The 27,091-nt window shown below is 46.0% G+C and overlaps 1 protein-coding gene, 14 non-coding genes and 4 pseudogenes across 15 annotated transcripts; 2 read left to right on the top strand and 17 right to left on the bottom strand.

The window, feature by feature from the left end:
* Positions 1–4,848: 4,848 nt before the first annotated feature.
* On the bottom strand, positions 4,849–4,961 carry LOC123183725 (uncharacterized; annotated as a pseudogene).
* Positions 4,962–5,013: 52 nt separating this feature from the next.
* On the bottom strand, positions 5,014–5,121 carry LOC123183842 (uncharacterized; annotated as a pseudogene).
* Positions 5,122–6,195: 1,074 nt separating this feature from the next.
* Positions 6,196–6,289, bottom strand: LOC123183856 (small nucleolar RNA R44/J54/Z268 family). Its single transcript, XR_006492845.1, has one exon. It is a non-coding gene; the product is annotated as a small nucleolar RNA R44/J54/Z268 family (small nucleolar RNA).
* Positions 6,290–6,433: 144 nt separating this feature from the next.
* Positions 6,434–6,571, bottom strand: LOC123183891 (small nucleolar RNA snoR77). The gene has a single exon (XR_006492879.1). It is a non-coding gene; the product is annotated as a small nucleolar RNA snoR77 (small nucleolar RNA).
* Positions 6,572–6,738: 167 nt separating this feature from the next.
* Positions 6,739–6,877, bottom strand: LOC123183892 (small nucleolar RNA snoR77). Its single transcript, XR_006492880.1, has one exon. It is a non-coding gene; the product is annotated as a small nucleolar RNA snoR77 (small nucleolar RNA).
* A 1,566-nt stretch (positions 6,878–8,443) lies between these two features.
* Positions 8,444–8,590, bottom strand: LOC123183927 (small nucleolar RNA snoR137). The gene has a single exon (XR_006492912.1). It is a non-coding gene; the product is annotated as a small nucleolar RNA snoR137 (small nucleolar RNA).
* A 90-nt stretch (positions 8,591–8,680) lies between these two features.
* On the bottom strand, positions 8,681–8,776 carry LOC123183777 (uncharacterized; annotated as a pseudogene).
* Positions 8,777–9,381: 605 nt separating this feature from the next.
* On the bottom strand, positions 9,382–9,475 carry LOC123183858 (small nucleolar RNA R44/J54/Z268 family). The gene has a single exon (XR_006492847.1). It is a non-coding gene; the product is annotated as a small nucleolar RNA R44/J54/Z268 family (small nucleolar RNA).
* A 220-nt stretch (positions 9,476–9,695) lies between these two features.
* On the bottom strand, positions 9,696–9,831 carry LOC123183886 (small nucleolar RNA snoR77). The gene has a single exon (XR_006492874.1). It is a non-coding gene; the product is annotated as a small nucleolar RNA snoR77 (small nucleolar RNA).
* A 260-nt stretch (positions 9,832–10,091) lies between these two features.
* LOC123161059 (uncharacterized) lies at positions 10,092–11,134 on the top strand (annotated as a pseudogene).
* Positions 10,302–10,363, bottom strand: LOC123183918 (small nucleolar RNA U49). The gene has a single exon (XR_006492904.1). It is a non-coding gene; the product is annotated as a small nucleolar RNA U49 (small nucleolar RNA).
* Positions 10,423–10,503, bottom strand: LOC123183874 (small nucleolar RNA snoR77Y). Its single transcript, XR_006492863.1, has one exon. It is a non-coding gene; the product is annotated as a small nucleolar RNA snoR77Y (small nucleolar RNA).
* On the bottom strand, positions 10,670–10,762 carry LOC123183911 (small nucleolar RNA snoR31). Its single transcript, XR_006492898.1, has one exon. It is a non-coding gene; the product is annotated as a small nucleolar RNA snoR31 (small nucleolar RNA).
* On the bottom strand, positions 10,817–10,911 carry LOC123183742 (small nucleolar RNA R30/Z108). Its single transcript, XR_006492770.1, has one exon. It is a non-coding gene; the product is annotated as a small nucleolar RNA R30/Z108 (small nucleolar RNA).
* LOC123183864 (small nucleolar RNA Z107/R87) lies at positions 11,013–11,115 on the bottom strand. Its single transcript, XR_006492853.1, has one exon. It is a non-coding gene; the product is annotated as a small nucleolar RNA Z107/R87 (small nucleolar RNA).
* A 39-nt stretch (positions 11,135–11,173) lies between the features above and the next one.
* On the bottom strand, positions 11,174–11,260 carry LOC123183903 (small nucleolar RNA U31b). Its single transcript, XR_006492890.1, has one exon. It is a non-coding gene; the product is annotated as a small nucleolar RNA U31b (small nucleolar RNA).
* A 723-nt stretch (positions 11,261–11,983) lies between these two features.
* On the bottom strand, positions 11,984–12,077 carry LOC123183790 (small nucleolar RNA snR60/Z15/Z230/Z193/J17). The gene has a single exon (XR_006492806.1). It is a non-coding gene; the product is annotated as a small nucleolar RNA snR60/Z15/Z230/Z193/J17 (small nucleolar RNA).
* Positions 12,078–12,145: 68 nt separating this feature from the next.
* On the bottom strand, positions 12,146–12,223 carry LOC123183877 (small nucleolar RNA U83). Its single transcript, XR_006492866.1, has one exon. It is a non-coding gene; the product is annotated as a small nucleolar RNA U83 (small nucleolar RNA).
* An 11,319-nt stretch (positions 12,224–23,542) lies between these two features.
* Positions 23,543–26,696, top strand: LOC123183155 (uncharacterized). Its single transcript, XM_044595898.1, has one exon. It carries the CDS (start codon positions 23,871–23,873, stop codon positions 26,406–26,408), a length of 2,538 nt encoding a protein of 845 aa, XP_044451833.1. The 5' UTR covers positions 23,543–23,870; the 3' UTR covers positions 26,409–26,696.
* The last annotated feature ends 395 nt before the right edge of the window (positions 26,697–27,091 follow it).

Raw genomic sequence — 27,091 nt, 5'->3', positions numbered from 1 at the left:
CTAGTAGAGGCACACATATGCTTGTCTTCCAACTCAGTCACCTGCATGTATAGTTTTTGACAAGAGATTTTAATTCGTCTAGGTGACTAAAATTTATACAAAGAATGGACAAACATAAAAGCAACTTTATACAAATATTGGACAACAGAAATAGGAATGTTTTTATACAAAGAATGAACAACAAAAGTAGCAACGGATGAATACAAGTACGTACCACCACCGTTTTCCCCTCTTGCTTCTTTTTAGCTGTAATCTTCCAAGGACAATTTCCATCTTCAGAACCCTTACAAACAGCCATATATTTTTTGGGCTGAGAAATATTAATCTTAATGTCAAACTCTTTCTTAATAGCATAATGTTTGAGTGACATTCTAAAGGAATCCATTGAAGGAAAAGTGTCTCCCACAACCATCTTTGGATTATCCCTATCAAAGACAGTGAACTGCTCCTCGGATGTGCCATCATCAACGGGTAAAGCTGCACCATCAATGTCTTTGGCATCAACATTCTTGATATCAGCATCAACATGAGCGGCATTAGCATCATTATCAGCCTGGCGCAATACTCTGACACTCTCATCCTCCTTTTTCAGACCAAGCAAATCATACATCTTGTCCTCCTCCACATGAACAACAGAATCATCTGTTTCATCCTGTATCACAAGAGTTGACCAATCAACCCCGCCGAAGGTCATCGGCACCGCGGCCGAAGTACTACCAGCTTGTACATCACTGTTAGCCATACACGACAAGGAAAAATATAAAGGTCGCAATCAGGTGGTACTTACATATAATGTGGAATCAATAGCATAAGGAATAAAATTGTAGAGGGACAAAAAGGTGGCGTTACCTATTAATTGGTTCCATCTTAACTCTCCTAGTCCTCAATCTGTTGCAATTTCAAGGAAGAAGCATGTTATATATGTCTCGATCATGAGCAGCGATTTGCATTGTACAGAATACACAAAATAATCAAACGAGCTAGCCTCCTTATTAACGAGCTACCGATGACAGCAAGCAATAATTAGTTCCATGACCATGATGCATGCATGCGTACAGACGAAGTTGTATGAATCCAAATCCTTCAATTAATTACTTGCTGGACGAATAAACTGCTATCAACTACGTTGCATCCAAACAATAGTAAAATATTCTGACCAAATTAGATTCCTAGATATGGACTACACGTTGCATCAAGACTATAGCAAAATACTCTAAGCAGATTAGATCATCATGCTACTCCCTCTGTCTCATAATATAAGAACGTTTTTGGCACTACACTAGTGTCAGAAACGTTCTTATCTTATGGGACGGAGGGAGTAGCATACTGCTACGTATTTGTGAGCGGCTTAGCCGGACTTGTGATTACGAGTACTACAAAGTACATGGAGAGATTAGCATACTAAGTACTAGACGGACTTGTGAGCGGATAGCGGCATATACTGCCAAGTACGATTGAGTACTTACATGGAGATATTAGAAACAGCGTAGAAGAATTGTGAGCGGCTAGCCGGATGTTCGCCTGAACATTAGGATCTGCTGGGGACCTGACTTGCCGGCGGCCGGCGCACCGGGCGATGACTTCGTTGCCTAGGGTCGAGGAGGCGGCGGCGCTGCCTGATGAGTTGTGACGGCTAGGTATAGATTTTTTTTTTAAGGTAAAGATCCCCACCTTTATTAATTCATGATGTTCATGGGGGGGTAATTACAGAATCATGTGGGGTGCCAAACCACACATGACGGCCAATCTCTAAAGAAATAGCAAATCTAGCCTTGTCGATAGTTATGGGCCGATCACCAACCTTGTACTTGTACATGTATACGAGGGGACGTGTGGGATCTTCTTCTTTTTCCCTAGCACTAATCTTCTCTCACAAACTAGTCCCTAGCCATGTTTTGTCAAGAAAAAATGAACTTTGTAGTTATAATCAAAGTCTGACAAACTTTATAATAAATAGTCAATTTTCTCCTGCTCGATCCCCACTTCCTACACGACAGCGCCGGCGGTTGGAGTGGCCGTCGCAGCCCCTCGCGACTCCGGTGGTCACCGGCGCAGCACCGAGGAGCCATCCTTATCCGAAGAAGAGGCGACGATGATGGGGTCGTGAGGAGCTCCCTGTGGCGCGGCGCTGGCGAGGCTGAGGCTAGCCGGAGCCACGAACCGGGGCGGCGGTCGATGGCAGCAACGAAGCGCCGTTCCGCGAGGCTGCTCGAGCCCGCGGTCATATCCTGCTGAGGGGGGGCGGTGGTGTCGACGCCCTCCATCCCGGCTCCGAGGCGGACGACGCCGGAGGCGCTAGTTGGCGTAGAGATGAAGGCGAGGGCCTCCTCCACATTCACCGTGGAGCGCATGGGCACCGGAGCGTAGCCAGGCGGGCCGCGACTCGGGCCAGCGGCCGCGGCTTCAAGCGTAGGCATCGACGACGCGAGCCCCTCCGCCGGTGGAGGAGGGGTGGAGGCGGAGATCCGGGGGGCGGAGCAGGCGCGGCAGCAGCCCCGTGCACCATTGGGTCACTCGGGCCGGCCACCAGCCAGGGGTCGAACCCCATGGGTGCATAGCCAGGGCGCAGTGACCGCGGTGGGCGCGTTCGGCGGCGCAATGGCCGTGTCCAGGGGCGTGGTGACCCCCACACACGCCTCTACCAGCGCCATGGTGGCCGCGTCCAACAGCGCGACGGATAGCCTGCATCTGGCGACGGAAACGCCGGAGTCCACCCACTCCATGGAAGCGACGACGGTAGCAACGATCATCCTTTGCGGATCAGACGGAGGAATAAGGAGACGAGGCCTGTCATCTCACCGTCGGCGAGTTGCTCCTCCTTTCCTCTCGTTTCTCTGTTGTTTTTGCTCTCTGGTAGTTCTGGCGTGCGCGATAACGTGTTCGAGACACTCCCATCACCCATAAGAGCGCAGCGAGGGACAGATCTATGGCGGCCTGCTACTCTTTCTCTTCCCTCTCTATTTTTCTCTGGAAGAACAAAGAAAGTAAAAGAGGAGAGATCGGCGGTGGATGGTAGGTCCATGTGAAGATGTCATGTGGAATTGGTTTGATAGAATCATCCATCATTATCTATGAAGATAATGCGCCCTGTGTTGCACATATGCAAACAGGATATCAAAAGTAATATCACTAAGCATATTTTTCCTAAATGGTTTTTTCTCATGATCTTCAGCAAAGCGGGGAAATAAACATCTTGCAAGTCAAATCATGCAGCAACCTTGCTGATTTATTTACGAAGTCTACCAATTGTACATTCTAGAAATATGTTCATGAAATTGATATGCGACGACTTAGGAACTTGCAAGCATCAGGAGGAGTCTCTTCTTGAGTTAACACATTACACTCTCTCTCTCTTTGTGAGTATATATTTCAGGTTCTCATCGATTCTACATGGCCAAGCCTAGATTAGGAGGTGTGTTAAAATTAATTATGTAATTAGAAGAAAATCTCCCCTTGCCCGAACAGCCGGTGCAACCACCGCCTCTCTCCTCTCTGCTTGGAACCCCTCTGGATCATCGCGTCTCTCCAGGATCGTTGCGCCTCTCCAGCGCATATATATTGTAATCTCAACGGATCAATAAACAAAGGTTTCATTTTGATCTCAAACACTATTCATATTTTCTGCGGTTCTTTTTTGTGCTCTAAAGCAGTTTGCCGTTGTAAAATGACCCATCGCTGTCACTTTCCATATATTACTTAGTTGTGGCAGATAAAAATTTGTCAAATGATAAACCGTGTCTTCAATACCGACAAACAGAGAGGAGGGCACAATGTAGAACCCTCTATAAGTAGTGATATTTATAAGCAATTGATCGCCAGTGTCGATCACTAAACAAGCACCAACCAGAAACTCCCTCTATTTTCCTGATCTCTATTTTTCATGTGAGCCATATTGAACCTCTACATCTCTATTTCAACATGAATTACATTTTATGGATGCGGAGCTCGATTCAACTGCTTCATAGAACCGGATGCTTTGAAACTAAGGAAATGCCCACACTCGAAAGGAGCTGGATAGTTCGTGAGTGCTGTCCAAGGTCTTGTAATTCGGCGGCCCATGAACTAAAGACATGGCCGGACTTCAGGTGCTCCACAGTCTGAACTGGTGACTGGCGTCAAAGCTGAGTTTATCTTGTAAATGGAAATTCATGTTTTCAAACAGAAATAAAGATGAAACCAGAAAAACAGATTAAACCAGATAAACAGACTAAACAAGGAATCTATGGGTGTATAGGAATGTTTTACAATCACTGTACAATCGCCACCACCAGCAATACGAATAGATAACTTACCACACCTCAAGTCAAACAAATATTAGCTTCACACTTCAAGTTCGAAAGATACAGATAAACGTTTGCTCTCAAGTCCAAACAGAAAAAAAAAAGTCAGGGGAAATAAACATAAAACAAAATTAAGAATCAAATGAAACCAGAAGATATATTGTTTGTTGGTAGTTGGGATTTCCCGTCAGCACGAGGAATGTTTTATAATCACCGCACCAACAAAGGTTCAAATTGCTAAATAATCAATCCCACAATAACTAGAATTATAATACATGAAAAAAAAGATGTAGAGATTAAACTGGAATTTGGGGGCAAGCGTAACCCAAGATCCATCTAGACATATTTATGCAAGCGCTACAAGAATACGTCTTGGGAGCGTTGTAAACTCGGATCCAACGAGAGAATGGTGGGCGGACATCGGGCAGTGCTCCTCAAGTGAAACCAACAAAACACAACAACATTTATAACAAGATTAAAGCATCAAAGAAGAGAAGGCGGAATAATTAGATCAGGAAATGAAGAGAACAAAGTAAAATAGAAATAAAGATAAATTGGGGATTTCACAAGGCTCAGACATCCAAGGAAGGAATTAGCAGCATTAGCTCTCAAGCCTGGCAGGGCGAAAGCTCTTAGGCGGCAACTGATTAACTACTCGTAACAAAAAATTCATCACAATAATAGGCACTCTGGACCGGCCAAATATGAAGCTAACAAGATTAAAGAGAGTCCCTCGGAGACCCTCTTAAAATCACGCACACAGCTGAACCAAACTAGCTGCAAATGGAGATTCCAGCCCAGACCAAACACAATCTCAGAACAGAAACTAAAAGAAGTGAAACACCACCAGAATTGAATTTTTACTGAACAAAACATCAAGAAATCAAAATTATGTCTCGTACACCAAATGAATGCAGGAACAAACAAAATCACAAATAAAAATAAAATCTCAAGAAAAGAAATATGCACATTGTCTAATGCTACAAAATGTGCTAGAAGACAGGTAACAAGGCGCAGTTTGATAAAGCGCCATGCTAATGCAGGAACAAACAACAAAATCACAAATAAAAATAAAGTCTCAAGAAAAGAAATATGCACATTGTCTAATGCTACAAAATGTGCTAGAAGACAGGTAACAAGGCACAGTTTGATAAAGCGCCATGCTGTTTAATGCAGACTGGTGTTTCCATTCATCTATTCAGGATGACCAAACTGTTAACAACAGGCCGTTTTTCCAGTTGTGAAGCAGAGCCTCCCCCTCAGCTCATCTGAAGAGCAGAGGATTTATTCATAGTTTGTAATGAACAATTATAAATATATGAAAATAAATAAATAGCTGTGCCACTATGATGCATTTGCTTTCAATTGTTCAGTCAGTTAAAGATCGTGTTCATTTCAAGTCAGTTTAAGATCATGAGGTTGTTTTTTCAGTCAAAATGTCTAATCATGTTCAGTCAAATGTCATGTTTATAAGGCCTTGTGTGATTCATAGTATTTTTATAGTTGCAAGCTCTTGGAAAGATGTGTGAAAAATTCCTATGCTTCCATCAAACAAACACTTGGATCAATTCCTTTTGTTTTGCATCCATAGGATTCAAATGGGCAAGGTATGGCAATCCGCCATGTTTCCTATTCCTATGAATAAAAGTAGCCTTGAGTCAGCTAAAGATCATGTTCACTGTTTTTCCAATACAAAATATTTGATCTTATTCATGTGTTGTTAAGCTTCAGTTGCCAATGATGTAACAATCTTGTGACCATGATCTGCTTGAAGTATTCGCATCCAAGATCCGAATAGCCAAAAGTTAACAAACAATAAAGAGATCTGGATTCTGAAGAAGAATGAGAAGGAGAAAAATTAAAAAAATAAAAAGAATAGACATAAAAACAGATCAATTTATCTTGGGGAAAATCAGAAACATCAGAGAGATTCCCATTATAGACGTAGTCTGTCATTAACCTGAAATTCAGGGTTCTGATGTCCCTGTCTTGCTATCATCATTTGCTTCCGTTGATCCCCAAACAAGAAATTTACAGACAGCAAAGCAAAGAAAGAGGAAACTAGAGAAACCAAATCATGTGGTTCTTTAATTCTACAAAGAAAATGTCAAAATACAATATCAAATTGGGTATGAGAAACATATACTGATAATAATGTTCTTAAGACTACTAGACTAGCTTCACGGAGGGAAGCCGGAACATCCACCTCGGCTAATCTGAAGAGCAGAAGATTCACTCTCCGAGCAATGCAACACCTCCATTGCCATTGTAATCAGAAAAAAGGGCTGCCTGAATCGTTGCTCGTTCCATCAAGTTTTCTAGGTGAATTTTCACAAAAGAAGATGCAAAAGAACCAGCAAACTTGTGACTCATTTCACGTACTCAGCTAACCAAGCACTGATTGATATGTCAAAAACGTCAAACAAAAGAATACCAAATTGAATTGAAACAGATAGATAATGTTCTTAAGAGACTACTAGACAAGCTTCAGAGAGGGAAGCCAGAGCCTGCCCCTCAGCTAATCTGAAGAGCAGAAGATTTAATCTCTAATCAACGCAACACCTCCATTCCACTGAAATCAGACAAAGGGGCTGCCTGAATCATAGCTTGTTCCATAATTTTCATGATTTTAAGACTGAAAAAACATAGTACAGGAGATATTTTATTTAACCAAACTTAAATCAAATGTCAGCAAACGTTATTATCACAAGAAAAAACTGAGTTCCATAGCAAGATGATTGATGAACATTCACACGGGCAGGGCTGTCCATCCATAGGTCCCTTGGGTAGGCAACCCGCAACCAAAACACAAAGGAAACCAAATTTGTAAGAAACAGGTCGATCATCCTTAAGACATTGTAAAAGAAACCAGATTGTGTTCGAAACAGATAGAAAATGTTCTTAAGACGAGCGTCAGTGAGGGAAGCAAAGCCTCCACGTCAGCTAATCTGAAGATCAGAAGATTTTAGATTTGACCGCTAGCATTCGACAGTACAATGTGTGCAGTTTAAAAAAATACTGTATACATCAGGGCATTCTTCCAGATGTGAAGGAGTGTATGCCAAGAAAAAATACCGCAAAAAAAGTACAACAAGAAAGAAAAATCATTTCGATTTGCAACACTACGATAAAAAATATGCAATTTTAACTGTTTTTACATACAGTTTTTCCTCAGTTCAGGTCTCCAAATAGCTTCCACACCAAGCCATGAGACAGCTTTAAGCATTAGATCCAGTACAAAAAAAGATCTCGAAAAGAAATAGTCCCTCAAAACATGTGCACAGATGTATCAACAGAATGGTATTTTTCCAGACAAGGTTGAAACTTAAAATTGCACAAGTGTTGCTAAGCTTCAGTTGCAAATGATGTAAACAGATGCATCTTTGGATCAATCTTGCTGTATGCTTAATGTTGCAGCTGATTTGCTTCGCATATTGATCTGACCAAACAATGAGCAACCAAAAAAATATCAAATTAAGCAACTCAACACCTCCATTGCCAATGTAATCGGACAAAGAGGCTGCCTGCATCATTGCTCATTCAGTTATTACAACTGAGGATGTTAGAAAAGGGAGACAAGGATTATATCATCACTGTAGCAGTTACAGTCTAGCTGTTTATTTTCCCAAAAACTAGAAGAGCCTTCATAGGCTGTACCAAACTGTAATGAAGCATAAGAAAAATGTTGGGTGGGCTCAGATACAAAAGAGATGTTCATATCACGACCGCCCACAAAGGAAAGTCTCATAATGAGCTGGGGCCACGACTACTATCTCTCAAGATAAGGGTTTTCTCAAAAAAGATTTGTCAGTTGTTTGGTCACTCAAAGATCAAGTACAGTGGACTCTGCTAAAATCATGTAAATTGCTTTGTCAATAAGAATGCATAATATGCTCATTCGTTTGTTTTGGCAATGATGCTCTGTGGTAGGCATAATGCGGTTGATAAACATAGGTGTTCTTCTGCACCGAGCTATGAGATAGCGCATCAGAACTTTAGAAGAACAAAAGTATTTAGTTTGATCATCACCGAACAAAACTGATCGAGCTTTCTGCAAGTTTAATCCTCCAAAGCACGTGCAATGCTGGCTTTCTTCCGCCAAATTAACGAGCTACAGAATCAGGAATTAAAATCTCGAGAAATAAAAATATGTACTATGTTAGAAATGTGCCAGAAGACAGGTAACATGACGCGGTTTGACAGAGCGTCATGCTGTTTAATACTGGCCGGTGTTTCCATTCATCTATGCTTTCCCTCTACGGGATGTCCAAACTGTTATCAACAGGCCATCCTTCCAGTTGTGAAGCAACAAACACAAAAACAATTTTCCATTGCAAACTACAAGCAGAAAAAACATGAAAAAAATAGCAAAACTTGCAGATGGCAAGAACTAATCAATCATTTCCCCAGTTCAGGTCTCTAAATTGCTTCCGCACCGCGCCATGAGATAGCACATCAGAAGAACGAAAGTATTTTGTTTGATCATCATCGGACAGCTTTAAGGATTAGATCAAAATCTCAAAAGGAAATTGTCCCTCAGAACATTTGCACAGATACATCAACAGATTGGTATTTTTTTCAGACAAGGCCGACACTTAAAATACCACAAGTTTTGCTAAGCTTCAAATGATGTAAACAGAAGTCGTCTTTGGATCAATTTTAGCTGTATGCTAATGTTGAAGCTCTGTAGCCACCATGCAGTGATTTGTTTCGCGTACTGAACTGACCAAACTCTGATCAACCAAGAACATCAAATTGAGCATTGCCATTGTAGGGCCATCTGTAAGCCTTTGGGTTAGTTTCATGTTCATTCGCAGTTCACCATTTTTCCTATCCTATGAATAAATGTAGATCCGGGTCAGTATGTTCATTGTTTTTAGATAAAAAATCTCTGTTCACTTTCATGAAAATGTTATTAAGCTTCAGTTGCCAATTGTGTAACTGCTTTATATATCGTTGGATCTATCTAGCTGTATGCACGATGAGGCCGACCATGAGCTGAGCATTGCCATCCAAGATCTGAATTGCTAGAGAAAGAGAACCATATTCCAAAGAAGACTGATTGAAAAGGAAAAAACAGATCAATTTAACTTGGGAACTGAAAACATCAGAGAGATTACCATTATTGACGTAATCTGTCATAACCCAGAAATTCAGGGTTCTGATGTCCCTGTCTTGCTATCATCATTTGTTTTCACCAATTATTGAATTACCATTTCACAAACAAAAAAGGTCAAAATCAAATCGGGTATGAGAAACATACTTATAATAATGTTCTTAAGACTACTAGACCAGCTTCAGGGAGGGAAGCAGGAGCCTCCCCCTCCAATGCCACTGTAACGATAAAGAGGCTGCCTGAATCATCGCTCGTCAAAGAACTACAATGTTCTACAAAGTTTGTAATGAGGACTATTAGATGTTCTTAAGACTACTAGACAAGCTTCAAGGAGGGAAGCAGAGCCTCCCACTCAGCTAATCTGAAGAGCAGAAGATTTAATCTCCGAGCAACGCAACACCTCCATTGCCATTGTAATGGACAAAAGGGCTGCCTGAATCGTCGCTCGTTGGGTCTGATTTGCAAGACTGAAAATTAGAAACAAAAATTCATTGGCTTATCCATAAATCAAATGTCAGCAAACGTTTCCACCTCACAAAAAATAAAGAGTTTGAAGCAAGATGATTGAAGAACAATTTGCTTTATAGTGTCCGAAGGCAAACTTGGTAGACACAGCAAGGGAAGGGCTGTCCATCCATAGGTCCCTCGGATGGAAAACAGAAGTTTAGATACTATAGTATGATAAAGTTGTATCCATGGCAACAGATGTGACAGAACCAGGAATATCACACATCCACAAAATCCACGGCGTCTCGTCACTGTGCTAAGATTAAAAATTTGTTAGAGAGGCCTCAACAAGGGAGATTCAACACCTCTCTGCTGGGATCTTCACCGAAAGAAGACGAAATTAACACGGAAAGAAAACCACAAAGGCTATGCTCGAAGGAGGACACTTGCAGTGTTGAGAAGCAGCTGTTGTTTACAGTGTCATATGGCACTTCCTATGGTCTGAGAATCTTCACAGGGATAATTTAAGTTGAACGAAATTAACAATGCAAAAACTACAGAAGACCTGAAGCTATTGGTTTTATGCCTCAGAAAGCCGCAAAAATATCGTCATTGGGTATCTGACGGTAATTCCAACATAAAGCTAATCATCATGGGCTTCAATTGCATTATAGATCTAACTTGGAAGACAAGATTGTAAAAACTGATGAAAACAAGATGTATCATCAGAATATAGATGACTTCTCATTCACAGAAAATTAAGCACCGTGTCAGAAGGTGTCTGAAGATTGCTTCAACGTTTCAGAAAAAATAACACTGTACTCTGATGGATTCAGTTGCAAAGATGACATCATATGGGCTGCGCAAGCTGCCCTCGGATCAAGTGTTGGATTATGCATCAATACTTCCTCACGATCCAAACAGATCTTGTAGATGTAAGAAGAAGCAACAAAGATTGTACAAAGATACAGAGTTGCTCAGTGGTGGCAATATTTAATTGGTTCGATTCTACAGCGATGTCGTCAATGCTTTCAGAAAAGGGAGCTTGTTATCCTCATTGCAATTACGTCCTCCAATACAAGCAAAAATAAATAAACACAAAACGCAGCATGGAAGTGAAGGATCCAAAGATAAGAACAATGAACTTCAGTTTTAAAAACTCAGTGTCAGATGGCTCGGTTCAGAAGGTTAATCGGCATACAAATCAACTCCTGAGAGAAAACCTGTGATTTGGTCTGTTGAGCTTGAATTTTGCAAATCGTCACTGCCATCACCCAAGGAAAATAAGTAGAAAAGAGAATCGAACCAATTGTTCAAAATTTCATTTGCTGAGTCAGATTCAAAATATGTCAATCAGCACAGATCCACCTAGGCGGATCCTAAGACTGGGGGCAACAAATATGAAATCATCATCCTCAAAAACTGGCCTAAAGAATCATTGCAAACATCAAAGTATCTGTTGTAGATGGTCTACCAATTCAAAAACAGCTAACTATGCTAGTGCTGCCTAATCAAAGATCCCCAAAAATATAAAATTCCATTTATTACTCTTAATTCTGTCATTCCTCTATTATTCCAACAAGTCTCTTTTTCTTGAGATGTGTCATCCCAATAAGTTCATTAACTACTATGTGAGAAGTTCTGCCTAATGTGTAGTAGAATGGCTTTCCAGGAATCACTGGCATTAACATTACAGTTCTGAACATATTACACGAAGCTAGGTAAGAACATAGCGATTTCAAACCAGAAAGATGATATTGAGTGAATGTCTAGTCACTGCTCCAAATTCAAGCAAATAAAACATTCTCCAAAATTATTCCTTAAATCGAAGTAGCTTTACTGAGTAGGTACGGTTTCTCGTATGAAATTTTAACTGAAATTAAACAGGAAAGCTACAGTATGCAATCACAGTTTGGTCATCTGTGGCTATGCACTTGTGATGGTCAGCCTACCTCAGACAAGTTATACTAGTACAAAAACAAATTATGCTTTCCACATGTAACATGTAACCTGCTAATTATGCACGAGACCAAATATCAATCTTGACCGTCCTCTACAACAAATTCAGACAGTAAGTTGCAAAACATAACAAGGGAAATAACACACAAATTGTTTGATTCTCCTGAGAAAGGGAAGGTTGCACGGTCGTCAGATAGGAGCGAAAGACTATTTTTGTTCAAGTAATCACGATTTGATCATATGAACTATGCACTTGTGATCATCATCCGACCATGGCAAACCAATAATTCAAGAGACAACAAAAAAAATACATACAAAGACACAAGGAATCGACGATTCGTGGTGCCTCAGAAGGAAGGCAGTAGGTTATGTAATCATTAGTGATTTCATTGAGAAAGGTTCACACTAATCATCATCGGCAACCACGGAACGCATCTAATAAAACTGCAGATCAAAAAACGAGCAAGATCGCTGGCCTCATAGAGAAGATTAGATCGTTCCACATGAAGAGAATTCGGACATATGCTTGTCTATAATTTATTTTAATCCTTGGCCACCGAAAACAAACTAAAAAACAAGAACAAATCAGGAGAACCATGCAGTTGGAGAAAGGTATTTCTAATCCAGAAGAGAGGAACAAGAAGATGACAGTAACGACGAACGAGACTGAATATCGATCCCCACCGTGCTCAAACCCAGATGGGAAAAGAAATCCCCCGGGGAAGAACGAACGGAAAAGAGGTTCCGAAGCAAGACAGATCGAGATCGAGGTCGAGGTCGAGATCTGCAGGATGAAGATGGGAGAAAAAGAACCTGTTTGCTGAGATTGGAGGTGGCGGCGTGGGGAAGAAAGGCTGTGGTTAATATAGAGGGGCTCCCGTTAGGGCAGATTGCTTACAGGGGGCGCCCGGCCGATTCGTGCCGTTGGATGCGTTCGGAGTAATCCGCTCGGCCCGTAGGGCCAGAACTAACGGGCCGAGGAACCCATCCCATCGGCCGGTTCTCCTTCGGCCCTTGTTGCTTTGTTTACGAACCCCCGGAAAAACTATATTTATTAATTTCAACTCAAAAAAAACTATATTTATTAATTCTCAAAAAAGGAAAAAAACTATTTTTAAAAAAATGTATGTGTGTATGTATCAACACAATTCACAAGGAGATGAAAAAAGAACGGAATTGATAAATATCTGACGTCATATTTTAACAGATTCACCCCGAACGTTGTTTGTATCATTGGATCAATTAGCACGAATCTTAGAACAACTGTGGTCGCCACGTCAGCCGAAAAAAATCGATCGCTACTGCGACGGATCGCGCGAATGAATTGAACGGGCAGGGACTGATACCACCCCCCCACACACACACACTCATCTCAATCGCCTCCATCCACCTCCAACTCCTATCTACCACTCTTCCCCTCACTCTACGTTCCTGTCAAATCCATTTCCGTCCACTGATACATAGGCCGCCGACAGGCAACGAGGGGGGAAGGATGCCGAATCCAGCCACAGCGGCGGCACACCCTGCAGTCGCAGGTTTGAGGTGAGCGTTGCGGCTCGAGGACAGACGCGGTGGTCCTCTGGCTCGTCGAGCTTCAAGGCCACAGGCAGTCCAATCTCGCCGTTGTTCGTCTTTGTCCTCACCACGTGAAGGCTCCTAACGCGACAGGGGCCCACACTGGCTTTCTACTGCAATCCCTATCGGGCGTGGCGGCCTCTCCGCATCCCCATACGCCGTCCGTCTGATGCTGGATCTCATCGAGGTGACGCCGCAACCCACCGCCATGCATCTGCCACTCCATGACGTAGTGGTGATGACCGCGAGCTCGCCTCCACCTCCCGTCGGATCTGGCATTAAGCACGACTGCAACAGCCTCGAAGGTGCTCACCTCGCTGGGTAGAACGAGTCGGAGGACGACAACGACGATGACCGAGACCTCAGCTGGAGCTCGACCACCACGGCGACACACTGCACAAGGCATGGCGTTTTGATCCATTCCTTGCTGGTAGCATCCTGCTCAACCGCTTCTTTTTCTCCATTCATTTTCTTCAAAATTGGCGTGTCTTGGCCCAGTATAGGCACAACAAAATTTTGTAATTAGAGTATCACTTTTTAATTCTTTGTGTAACTTTATCAATAAATGCATGGCTACTAAAAACCATATGTTGCCATGGCAACCAAAATCATATGAACTTCTATACAGTTTTATAGATATGTTGCCATGACCGTAACTTATTCGTTGTGTTTTTGTCATATGTTTTCGAATAAAATTTTTTATTGTTCATTTTTTTATTCATATGTATTCGAATAATTGTTGCTATCAAAACCCACCAAAACTAGTTGTTCTTGCCATGTGTATCTTATTTTCTGTTATACATTGTTTTGCCGTATTATTTGCAAAAAAAGGTGGCATTTTTTTTCTGAAATAGTTAGTTTGATTTGTTCCATGGCTTTAAGTAACAGCAAATTCTACCATGGCATTTTCTTCATCTGATATGACAATTTTAAGAAGGGTCATATGGCAAATTTCAGAAATCCTATTGTGTTCTGAAAATCGTCAGATGTACTAGAGTACGCAGCGGGCGTGCCAGGTTTCGCGAGCCGCTGGTGCATTCCAGTTTTGGAAAGCTGCTAGATGCTTCAAGTCTTTTTTTCTAGTTTCTTCTTTCAGTTTTTTCTTTTCCTTTTTTATTTATCTTCTTTTTCTGTTTTCATATTTTCATTTTTATTTTGTCAACATTTTTTTCAAATATGTGTTTTTTCAAATTCGTGAACTTTTAAAAAATTCATGAATGTTTGTCCAGTGCGTGCAATTTTTACAAATTCAGGAAACTTTTTCCAACAAAGGTTTTTCTTCAACTTCATGAATTTAGAAAAACATTCACCAGTAATTTTCAAATTCGTAAACTTTTTTTAAAACTTTTTAAAATTCTTCAACAATTTGCAAATCCTTGAACATTTTCAAATTTGTGAACATTTTTTTCAAAATCGCGAAGGCAGGGCAGAGAGCCAGAAGCGTCAAATGGCAGCCAGTGACGCCCCGATCGGGGAGTAAACAACCAGGAAATATAGGTGGACTCCGACATAATTCAAATTCCAACATTGTGTAACGCATTCACTTGAAAGCAACCACAAAGAACAAAAGTTGTGCTCTATCAACAGCGACATTGCATTTATGATTCCACCAAAATATTTGATTCAGCTACAATAGGAACTGCAGTCGTGTCAACCGTATAAAAGACACCTAGAAAAAAAATGTACCAGGCTTCTTCTTCTTCGGCGGTACATCAGAGTTCCAGCAAATTTTATTAGTTGGCAAACATAGAAAACCGTACTTTTGCTAGTTCATGCGTCATAGTGTTCGCAGAGCGATGACATCATATTTGGGAAACCACATTTTGAGTTTAAACTCCAAGTCCTCAATGACTAGAACATACATCATAGAATCTGAACATGCCAGCTGATAAAGCACCTGGACCTGATGGTTTTAACCCTGCTTTTTTGAAAGCTTGCTGGGGATCATTAAAGAGGATTTCTATAAATTGCTTGAAGACTTTCACAATGGTACAGTTAATCTTCAGAGTATTGACTACTCCTTCATTACATTGATACCAAAGAAAGACTCTGCCTCCTTACCAGCAGAATTCAAACCTATTTCACTCCTCAACTGCACACTCAAGATAATCACCAAACTCCTTGCTAACAGACTTCAGAAAGTGATTTTGAGTATGGTCCATAAAAACCAATATGGCTTCCTTAATAACAGGTGTATTCAGGATTGCTTGGCTTGGACTTATGAGTATATCTATCAATGCCACCAATCTAAACAAGAGATAATCCTTTTGAAACTTGACTTTGAGAAGGCCTTTGATATGATCAATCATGACACCATTGTTGATATTCTGCATGCTAAAGGTTTTGGCTCTAGATGGATCAATTGGATTAAAATGATTTATGGCACATGCTACTCTTCAGTCCTCCTAAATGGGTTCCTGGGAAACAATTCTTATGTAAGAAGGGAGTCAGACAGGGTGATCCTCTTTCACCTTTGATATTTGTGCTAGCTGCAGATCTACTTCAATCCATTTTCAATGAGGCCATGAATCACTCTCTTCTGGAATCTCCTCTGCAACAACAATCTGGTCAAGACTACCCTATACTTCAATATGCTGATGATACTATTATTGGTAGCAAAGGCTGATGCTAGGCAGTTAAGCCAGATTCAAAACCTGCTCCTGCACTATGAAACTTACACTGGTCTAAAAGTGAACTACTCCAAATCCATCATGATCCCTATCAACACCCCTACAGATAAGATGCATACTCTCTCTCAGTTATTGGGTTGCAAGATTGGGACATTTCCTCATACATACTTAGGACTGCCTCTCTGCATCTCAAAGCCAAGAATTGAAGACTTTGTCCCCATGTTGACAAGGATTGAAAACAGACTGCTAAGTTGTTCCACCATGCTCTCTTTTGGAGACAAGCTCACTCTACTGAAATCAGTTTTCTCCAATATGCCAACTTTCTTCATGTGTACACTCATGCTACCCAAATCAGTGGTCAAACGGATTAACATATACCTGAAGCAATGTTTTTGGAGAAAGTATGGCACCCAAGACAGTGGCCCTGCCCTTATCTCTTGGGAGAAAGTATGTAAACCCAAAAAGTTAGGTGGTCTTGGTGTCCTTGACATCACCACCCACAATCAGTCCCTCCTCATGAAGCACCTGCATAAGTTCATGAATAAAGAAGATACTCCATGGGTGAATGTCATTTGGGAATCCTATTATCAAGATTCAGTGCCACGTGATAGGATGGTTGGATCATTTTGGTGGAAAGCATTGCTGAAACTACTCCCCACCTTCAAGACTCATGCTAAATGCAAAGCATTTAAAGGTGACACCACACTTTTCTGGTCAGACAATTGGACTGGACAGACTATGCAAAACAGATTCCCAGAACTCCACTCCTTTGCAATAGACAAGAACACCACTCTTGAGAATATGCAGAGTCAAGATGATATCAGCCTTCTTTTTCATCGACCTTTGTCTGAACAGGCCTATTCTCAATTTAATATGGTTCAAGACATGCTCTGCAGCAGAACAGTTTCTGAAGATAAAGATCAATGGCACTATGCATGGTCCTCACCACAATACTCTTCCAGGAAGATGTACAAGCAGCTCAAGGGTTCCAATTCTGCGCACAAAATTTTCAAAGACCTGTGGAGCACCACTTGCAGGCTGAGGCACAAGATTTTCTACTGGCTACTGCTATATGATAGACTCAACACCCGAAACCTTCTCCATAGAAAAAATATGACCATTCAGGACTACAACTGTGCTTTATGTTCAGAGCATACTGAGAAACACTGTCCCACCTATTCTGGAATTGCCCTTTTGCTCTTCGGTGCTGGGATTTCCTTACACCCAACAGGCACAGAGGTATTTCCACCTATGATGAAATACTGATGATCACCAGCCAACTGCCTCAGGAGATTGCTCAAGATATAGTACTTATGAGTTGCTGGGGGATATGGTCAGTCCGAAATGACAAGATTTTCAGATCAGCAGCACCACACATCAACTCCTGGAAGCACTATCTTAAAGAAGGCTTATGGGCAGCTCAACTCAGGTCTAAACAGAGCAAAGCTGAGATTCTACGAATTTGGACTGAACAGATCCTTTAATTGACAATGTGTACTTTCCCTAGAGCAGGAGTGGGATGAAGTTGTATTTTTTTTATGACTTTGTAAATACTTTTTATTTAATGAAATTACATCGAAGAATCTGCTCTCTGCACATCAAGGCCACGATGTAGCACCTGGTGCATCCGGCCAGCTCTGAAGCTGTAATTGGAATGGTAGCTGACCTCTCTCAGATTACCTCAGACATGCCACCCACCATTGCAACCAGAACGTAAGAATCTGTATGCGCTGCTACTCAGAGAGTACACGCAAGCACTCCATTATTGCATTTCATGCATTGTGTCAATCTACTCCAGTTTTAGTTTTAATCTGACTGCTTCCAGCTCAACTTCTCGCCAAACTTCTTTCACAGATAAGTTGATGCGCACCGCCTTCTCAGCTCTCCTGCACAACAGACATTTTGTGTCCTTGATCTGTGTTGCATTCCCCTTCTCGCCAGGTTCGTGCACAGAGCCAACAAATGTGACATTGTGTATGCTTTAACATCTGTTTCTTAAGCCCTGTCAACAAATGCTTCAGATTACCATGGTTCACATGCTCGGTTTCGCCCTAGTTGCAACTGTATAGGGTTATTTATGTTGTGCAAATTTCGGTGATGTTTTCAGTCTGCAGTCTCCATCTTGCGTCGATACTTGCCGAATGAATTTGATTGATTTGGTGACTCTTGAAAAAGTGCTTGAACGCTACAATATTTTGGTTCTCTTGTCAGCATAAATTTGATGTTGCCGTGCTCATAGCATTGCCCGTTGCCCGGATTCAACGCCGCGAGAATAACCTGCAATTTGATCTGTCAGTCAATTATAAACCGAAGATTTCCCTCAAAAAAAATTATAAACCGAAGAGAGGTATATTTGAATGGGATCCTTTTAGAGTATAGGAGTTCATTCTTGGGTCTTGCCATACACAGAGTAATACAATCGGTAGAATGTCAGGCCAAGTGCTGTTAGTGTCTTATTAAACCTTGGTCACATGCCATGGTTGAGACCTGACTTGCCTGATTTTGTTTGTCGCCGCAACCTGACACCTGAATGCCACCATGTTTATTAACAGACCAGCCATCATAGCAGTATTATACCATTCCCCACTGTCTAGATCGACAAGAATCTATCATCCTCTGTCTTCTAGATCCATGACATCTCACTGATAGTATGTTTGTAAATTGTAAGCACACCGGGTAGTAGGATCAACCTCTACTCTCTCGATCCATAAGAAACCACTCTCCTCTGCTTCAGATTCAGTTCAAGGTCGACCCTTCAAACAGAAGCAGAAGTAGACTAGATGCATTCCGTTAGCTTTGAGATAGCCAAGGAAACTCAGGTCCAATCACCTGATTGATCACAATGAACATGATGACAATAAACATCTCCATACTGAAGGATGCTTGCACAAACTGCACCTACTCTATCTAGCTAGAACACACTGCAGCATATCACATTCAGGCTGCAGAACTGGCATTCGGCAAGGGAGTTCAGAGATGAAACTTCATCTCCTCTGGTTCCCAGCTGAGGGGCCATGGTTGCCTCTAAGAAGCTTCACGATCAGGCTAGCCAGCTCCTTGCTCCCGCCCTCGGCGCGCCCACCGCCGGGCACGCCGCCGGCTGGCTGTTGTTGCCGGTACTGTTTCCTCATCCTCCGCAGACGCCGCTGCTCCTTCTTGCTCGCCCCCATCTCCAGCGACCACGCCGTCACGTCGTCGATGCGCTCCAGGGCCTCCCTCGTCAGCCTCTCCGCCTCCCTCGCCAGCGCGGGGTACTCCTCGCAGCGCCTCTTCTTAGCAGGAGCAGGGGCAGGGGCAGCGCGCGGCACCGGCGTTACAGGCATCCTGTTCCCCACCGCCGTCACCGCCGTGGACGCCGCGTCCTTGTCGGGCACCGGGTCGCGCCGGGGCGGGGCAACGACGGCGGGCGTGGCGCCCCAGACCTCGAGCGAGAGCGCGTACATCCGGAGGCCGTGCCCGGGGGCCGGGCAGCCGGTGCCGGTGCAGAGCGCGGCGTCGGCCTCCCGGAACCGGCGCCGCAGGGCCCGGATCTTGGCCTCGATGTCCCAGAGGCTGTAGTCCGCCCTGCTGAGCCGGCCGAAGAAGATGTCGACGAGGTCGGCGCCGCGGGGGAGGTCGCCGTGGCTCCAGAGGTGGGCCCGGAGGGACTGGAGGACCACCGCTTCGTCCTGCTCGGACAGACGGCTGCCGTCCACCGGCGCGGCGGTGCTGGCGGGTACCACCGGTGGGGGGAGGTCGACCGGCCGGACTGGAACGGGGACGGGAGCGGTGGCAGACGCAGGCGGCGCGTGCTCGCTTGCAGTGGGCGCGCTGGCCATGGCGAATGGGTGGAGGCAAGCGGGCAGCGTTGGCTCGCTGGCTGTGTGGCGGGAGGAGGCTCATGGCTGTTTTGGAAAGCGCGGGTGCGTGTCTTCGGTTTGCCGCGCAATTGGGCCGTTTTCGCGCCAAACATTACATGACTCTGCTGCAGAGCTTCTGAAGATGGCGCGATTCTGAGCACGCCACGGCATATCTGAATCTTACGGCACTGCCTCCATGTCCATCTCCAAGTCGTCGTCGACACCGAGATCTTGCGCACCAAAAGTTGGGTTGAAGATAGGAGTACCGGAGAGAGTACGCCAATAAGTACAGGAGCAGTGGTAAATACTATTAAGTGCGCATCTGCACGCAGAGCCTTCAGTGGCACTCGCCTCTTATCGTGACTGTAGTCCTCCCCAGCATTTCGAAGTCGCTAGCCACTTGCCAGCAGCAGGAAGCGAGGAGAACACGAGAGTTTCAGGCACAAATGCGACAGGGTTAAAACGTACTCCCTCCGTTCCTAAATATTTGACTTTCTAGAAATTTCAACAAGTGACTACATATGAAGCAAAATAAGTGAATCTACACTCTAAATTATGTCTATACACATCCTTAAGTAATAGTCCATTTGAAATATCTAAAAACACAAATATTGATGAACTAATGGAGTAACAAAGAAACAGATTACGTGCACCCACCAAGCGTAAAAAATCGAAATCCGTGTGACCCACAACATCCATGAGAGGTCAAAGCTGACACGGCGTTGCCCAATCAGCAGTAACGCAGTCAAAACAGGTCAGCACGGTCAAACCAGTAAAAACCGAGCGGGGGTAGATTCCTAAACAGAGTTGCAAGTTTATTTTTTGTTTGTTTGTTTGAGGGAGAATCGGTTTTGAAGTTGAGGGTTGAATTTTAAACCGAATGGCAAGTTGAAGGCTGCAATGTGGTTCTTCTTTTTTCCTTTACCGTTTATCATTACCACTTCGTGCCCGTTTACCAATTTGTGGCATCAGGCTTGGTTGATGTGTGCATGTGACGATGATTTCTCCGGCGATCACCTCCGACGGGCCGCTGCCACCGTCCCCGAAGAAGGTCCGGCCCGGTGCGTGCACGCTTCTGGTTGTCAACAATGGAATTGGTCGCCCTACCTATAAATACGTATGAATAAAACACCTCGCAAGACATTGGATCCTTGAATGATTTGTTTCCTTGTTGATGTCGAGTAAGAGTGAATCAAATACATTCATATTTATGAAAAATACTACCTCAGGAAGCAGCCCTAGAATTCTAGGCTTGAACCCTTGCTTGCTTTTACTGCATGAGCAAGGAACCCAATGTGGCAAAGTAGCAATGCACGATCCCCATCCCTCATTAGCTTTGGCAAGGCTAGCTGATGGGGGTGGACCAAAGATCATGGCATATGCACCAGCAGTGAGCCTGGCTAGTTAATTAGGACCACCACCGGTGGGTGTCACGGTCACGCCTTGAAGCAACAGCCACCCCAAAACAAAACAGTGAGGCCGTTTGCGTACGGATTCCAAAATCCAGGATTTATTAGCACGCATCTGCTGATTTATTTTAGAATCAAAGCTGCTACGGGTACCATTTTACGTGTCATCCCTTCGCTATCGGAATGGCGACGGATCAACACATCGACGGGGAGGAGGAGGAGTAAATTGCAAAAACCACTACAATTGGGGACCCTAGTTAAACCACTACAATTGGGGACCCTAGGTACAATTGGGGACCCTAGGTTTTGTGAATTAGGGCCCCCAATTGTAGTGGTTTTTGCAATTTACTTGAGGAGGGGCGGTCGACGAACCACACCAACGGTCCTTGTATGCCTTGTTGTAATGGATCGATTCTTTTCGTACTTCTCAAAAGTCTTCTGAGCTTTCTATGCAGATTTTCTAGGGCCTCTTTCATTCATAGGAAGGAGAATGATTTTTCCTATGATAACGCGCTTCATTTATTTGATTCAAAGTTCAGGAATTTTTTCCCTTTAGTTTGAGTTTCATAGGGAAAAGAAAGGAATTTTAAATTCCACTCAAACCTCTTTCTTATATTTCTATAATATAGAAAAAGCAACGCAAAGACCATAAGAGTTTCAATCTGATATCACCTTTGCATGTGTCCCAATCATAATTCGAATGCATCTTTTTTGGATTCCCTCTCTGCTCCAGGGCTTTGAACCGCCGCCGCCCGCCCCTCTCATCACCATTGACGGAGCTCCGCGGGACAAAGCCCAAGCGGGGGATGATGGGGCGGCGGCGGGGCCTTCCTCCTCCACGGCTCCGAGATGCAATTCCGATGGAGATCCGCGCGGGTGTTCTGGACGTGTGCGTCGTCCAGCGTCGGCGGTGCAGCGATGATGCCCCCTCCGTCGTCGATGACTCACCCAGGCGGGATTGCGGTTCCGGGCGGTGGTGCGGTTTCCCGACGGCAGACGTCACCCATGGGCGGGCTGGATGAGGAGGAGGTCAATCTGGTGGTCCAACTGGGGATGGGCGCAAATTTGCCAGCGAAAGCTTGGCTCGGTCTCGGCCAGAACCGTCAACGGTGGCGCCCGCGGGTGTTGTTACCTCGTTGGAGGCGTTGTGGGGCGATTCACGTTCCCTGTGTACACCTGGGGAAACCCCAGATTAGGGTTTTTGGGATCGGATTATGGCGAGCTTCCTGCGTCGCCACCCTCATGGGGGCATCATCTTTGAGGTTTTACACCGGCTGGAGGGATAAGTGTTTGGCTTGGTGGCTGGGCGCAGGTCTTCGTATGCTTCTCGTGCGATGACCAAGGTGGAGCAGCGTGCCATCTAAAGTATCGACAACGACGAGTCTTGGCGGCAAGGTGCAGGGGGCTCAACGTTGGATACCGTTCGATGGATGCGCAAAGGAGGCAGGCGTTGTGGTGGCGTCGACGGTATAAGTGTCTGGCAAGATAAGTGCATTGATTGCTCCTGAAGATGGGACCGCAGCAGAAGGCGGTGACAGATTCTATGGCATGCGCATGCAGTGCACGCTGAGGGTCTGCTAGATCGGTTGGTGGTCCTGGCTAGCCGGCGGGCGGCTTGGTGAGGCCACCAAATTTCTTGGTGCGCGTGGCGCGCGGTCAGGGCACATCATCAATCTTGTAAGTAGGGTGATATTTTTTTTTGTCTAAACGGTGATTTTGGATTGATCTATGTATATATTTTGTAAGATCTTTGTCGAATAATGCAATTAAGATGGTTGTATGCATCGCTCGATTCAGAGACCGGGGTAAATCCTCCTTGAAAAAAAAATCTCTTCGGATTCCTATGTCTTCTCTCTTGTCGCGAATAAAACACACAATTATGCAGATTGCCTTGTTTTCAGAAATGCTTCGTTTTGCACATGCAATTGCATTCCTATGTTCTTATGGTTTGAAGATCCCACAGATCAAAGAGGCCCCTGAAGAAAAGGATACAGCAGATCACATGATCGGGAGAGCCGAAAACGGCATCGTCCCAACCACCGTCATGTGTTTTTCGTAGCTTCTTAAAAACTCGCAAGTACGTACGTATGTTTGCCGATACGTACATACACACATATCCTGGTGTACGCACATGCGCACCGGGCCAGCCAGCCAGCCACCGCTCGCCGGAACAGCCGCAAAATGGACCCCTCCACGGTGGTGGAGCTCGCTGCCCCCTCCCACCTACCGCCAGCTCAAGCAAACCCTACACGTCCCTGTCCCCCTCCCTGATCCTCCATTACTCCACTCCATCATCATCCTCCTCCTCGAGCGAGGCAGATTACAGCCATGATGGTTGATTGCTGCAGCGGCTAAGCACCACGGTTAACGAGGCAAGTGCAACCAGCTCGAGCAGAGCAGAGCTCACTCCCAAACCCTACTGCGGCAGCTCACTTATTTCCAAGTGAGCTCCCCACTGTCTGCAAGACCACGGCCTCACCTCACTCCCCAATCCTCACCATAAACAATTGGAATAATAAATTCGAGGAGGAGGAGGAGGAAAAAAACAAGGCGAGGTCACAGGCTCAGCGAGCGCATCTCCCTCTGCTTGCTTGTGCTGCCCCCTCGCGCGCCTCATGCGCCGCAAGAAGCACTTGGACCGCGCTGGCGGCGGCGGCGGCGGCACCGAGCTCTTCATCTGCTTCACCTCCCGCCCCTCCGCCTCAGGGCTGCGACCCTCCTCATCCTCCAAGCCATTCAGCCCCGGCCGCGGCGGAGCCGGCCCCGCAGCAGGAGGAGGGAACGGCTCTGGTGGTGCTGGTGCTGCCGACGCGGCGCCGGCCGCGCTGCTGCGCCCGTCGCTGAGCAGGCGGCTGAGGAACAGCGGGAGCCTCAAGGGCGGCCAGTCGCCCATGTTCCCGCCGGGGACGGCGTCGGGGGGCCGGCGCGGGCGGGGCGGGATGGAGCCCGCCGAGCCCTCCTCGCCCAAGGTCACCTGCATCGGCCAGGTCCGGGTCAAGGGCGGCAAGCGCAAGCCCAAGCACGCCTCCTCCTCCGCCGCCGCGCTGCGCTCGCGCTCCAGGCGCGGCGTCGGCGGCGGCCTGTCCGGGTCCGAGGCCAGCTTCCGCCGCGGGGCGGACGACCGGGACGGCGCCGGCGGCCTCCACCCCGGGGCCAAGAACCAGGGCTGGGTCTACCAGATCCCGGTCAACATCTGCGAGGCGCTCAAGACCTTCGGCTCCTGCGGCGGCCGCTCCCTCTGCTCGCCGTCCCGGGACCGTGGGGGCGCGCCGCGGTCCGGTGCCGCGGGAGACAAGAAGCGCCGCCGCGCCCCGGCCGGCGGGAGCTGGCTCTGCGGCGCCGCCGTGGCCCGGTGCCTCCTGGCGATCCAGGAGGAGGAGGACGACGTCGGGAAGGGCTCCGCCGTCGGGCCCGCGGACGAGGCCCGGGAGTCGCAGGTGGGGCTCGTGATGCAGGGCTGGGACGTGGAGGACGACGAAGAAGAGGAGGAGGACGAGACCCGCGTCGTCGTCGGCGCGGTGGAGGTGGAGAAGGAAGATGAGATCTTGCTGGTTGGAGGCAAGGAGGAGGAGGGGAGGGTCAGCGTCTGCATCCCGCCTAGGAACGCTCTCCTGCTGATGCGCTGCAGATCCGACCCCGTGCGCATGGCGGAGCTCGCCACGCGCTTCTGGGGTTCCCCTGCGGCGGCCACTGCCAGTGTCGGCCAGGTCGACAATGAAGGGGGCGGCGGCGGCGTCGAGAAAGAAGAGGAGGAAGAAGGCGAGGCCAATGTGGAGAAGGAATGTGCAGTGGAAGCTCGGAATTCAGCTGTTTCCGCCGACGGTGAGGTATGCCGCGAGCGCGGCGGCTTTGAAGACGACGGCGGCGAGGCAGGGGATGCCGGTCAAGTGGTGTCTGAAGATGAGAGCTCCAAGCATGGAGATATTGGGGAAGAAGCGAATGATGGAGGCTGCAGAGGAGATGCAGAGGAGAAGGACGAGCCTGTGGAGGCTCAGATTGTTCGCAAGGACGTAGGCTTGGAGGTTGAAGCTGCCAAGAGTGAGAGCCAAGCACCGGCAATGGTGGAGGCTGTGGCAGACACCAAGGAGGATGCTGATGCCCCAAGAATGGAGGACGAGGTGAAGGGCAGGAGGTCAGTCAGCAGCTGCTCCCCATCCACAGCACTGAAGGAGGACCGCAAATTGCGGCGGTTGGGCAGCACCAGGAGGCGTGTTTCTACGAGCAGCAAGGCCTCCTCGAGCAGTGATCGTGTCGACAGGCGGCACAGCTTCTCGGCCGAAATGGAGGCGCGGCGGTCGAGCTTCTCGAGCTTGAAGTATTCGAGGAGGGCAAGCTTCTCCATCGACAGGGATGGCCGGAGGTGGAGCTTCACCATTGAGCAGGAGCACCTCGTCGCGGAGCCTAAGGTTTTGATGGCATCCAGGAAGGGGAAGAAAAATTCGTCCGAGGCCGAGTCGGAGAAGGACTGCCCTGTTCTTGTTGCTGCACCAAACAGCGTGGAGGAAGCCCAAGAGTGCACTGAGGATGGAAAGGAAGAGGCCACAAATGTTGATGGTGAGGAAGAAGGAGCAACAACACAATGTGCTGAAATTCACACAGAAGTTCAGAAGGTTGAGACCGGAGTCGATGAGGAAAAATGTGTTGTGGTGAAGCAGGAACAGAGGAAGAAGAGCGGCGAGCTGCCGGATTGCCTCCTTATGATGATGTGCGAGCCCAAGCTCTCCATGGAGGTCTCCAAGGAGACATGGGTGTGCAGCACCGATTTCGTCCACTGGAAGTCTCACCAGGGCCAGAATCGTCGCCAACAAAATGCTGCTGCTGCCCCGGAGGAGATGAAGGATGATTCAAGCAATGCTCCGGACACCAGCGTCGCAAAGGATACAGAAGAGAGCGCTGTAGTGCCAGCACCGGCGAACCCCGCGTGTATGCCACCGCAGGCTGCCCCGAAGCCACCAACGAAGCCAGCAGGGGAGCAAAAGCTCAAGCTAGAGCTGCCAAAGGTCGCCGCCGGCGTGGTGGCGGCGTACGCGCCGCTCGTCCTGAAGCGCTGCAAGTCGGAGCCTTTGCGGTCGTCTGCTCGGCTGGCGCCCGACACGTGCTTCTGGAAGGAGGACCGGCACCGGCCCCTCAACGCCACCGGGATCGGCTTCTGATCCCGGACAAGCATGCTGGTACGCCCTGGTTTAATTAGCTAGCTAGTTAGTGACCACCCCACGTTTTTATGAGCCATGTTCTGTAATAACTGTAGTGAGCTTTGTTGTTGTGTAATTGTAGTGAGCTTGTTTTTCCATGCTTGGTACGTACGTGCTGTTAGTTATGTGAGATGTGGAGAAGGACAAGGGATATTAAGCAAGTTACATGAGATGAGAATAGATTAGGGAGGAGTATGTGTAAAAATCTCTGAGGTTTGCTTTGATTTGCTCTGTTCGGTGTGCTAGTTCCCTTTTCCTGTTACGATGGATGATGTTTGCACATTACCTAAAAACATGATTGTGCTTTAAGTGTTGTGCCAATCTACATCTTGCATCTGCATGCTTTTCTGATAATGTTTGCATATAAGATAAGAAGGTTATCCTGTCCTTTAAGACAAGAAATGGAAATCCTTCTCTTTTCCTTGCAAAACCAATCTGGGAGGCAGATTGTGGAGATGCAATCATTCAGGTTAATGGTTTTCAATGACTGGTGCAAAAACCATGAAACCGGAGGAGGATCTGTGCCTGTGTGACAGTGACAGCTCAATTGTTTTGTTGGTTGTACGACGTAGGGTTTTTCAAGTGCTCTGAAATTATACATTGCTATTAGATGAAGGGGAAGTGCCGACTATTGATGCCTTTTG

Source organism: Triticum aestivum, chromosome 1D (genome assembly GCF_018294505.1).
Source record: "Triticum aestivum cultivar Chinese Spring chromosome 1D, IWGSC CS RefSeq v2.1, whole genome shotgun sequence".
NCBI lineage: Eukaryota > Viridiplantae > Streptophyta > Magnoliopsida > Poales > Poaceae > Triticum > Triticum aestivum.
The sequence above is the reverse complement of the archived record's forward strand: the minus strand, read 5'-3'. Positions and strand labels throughout refer to the sequence as shown.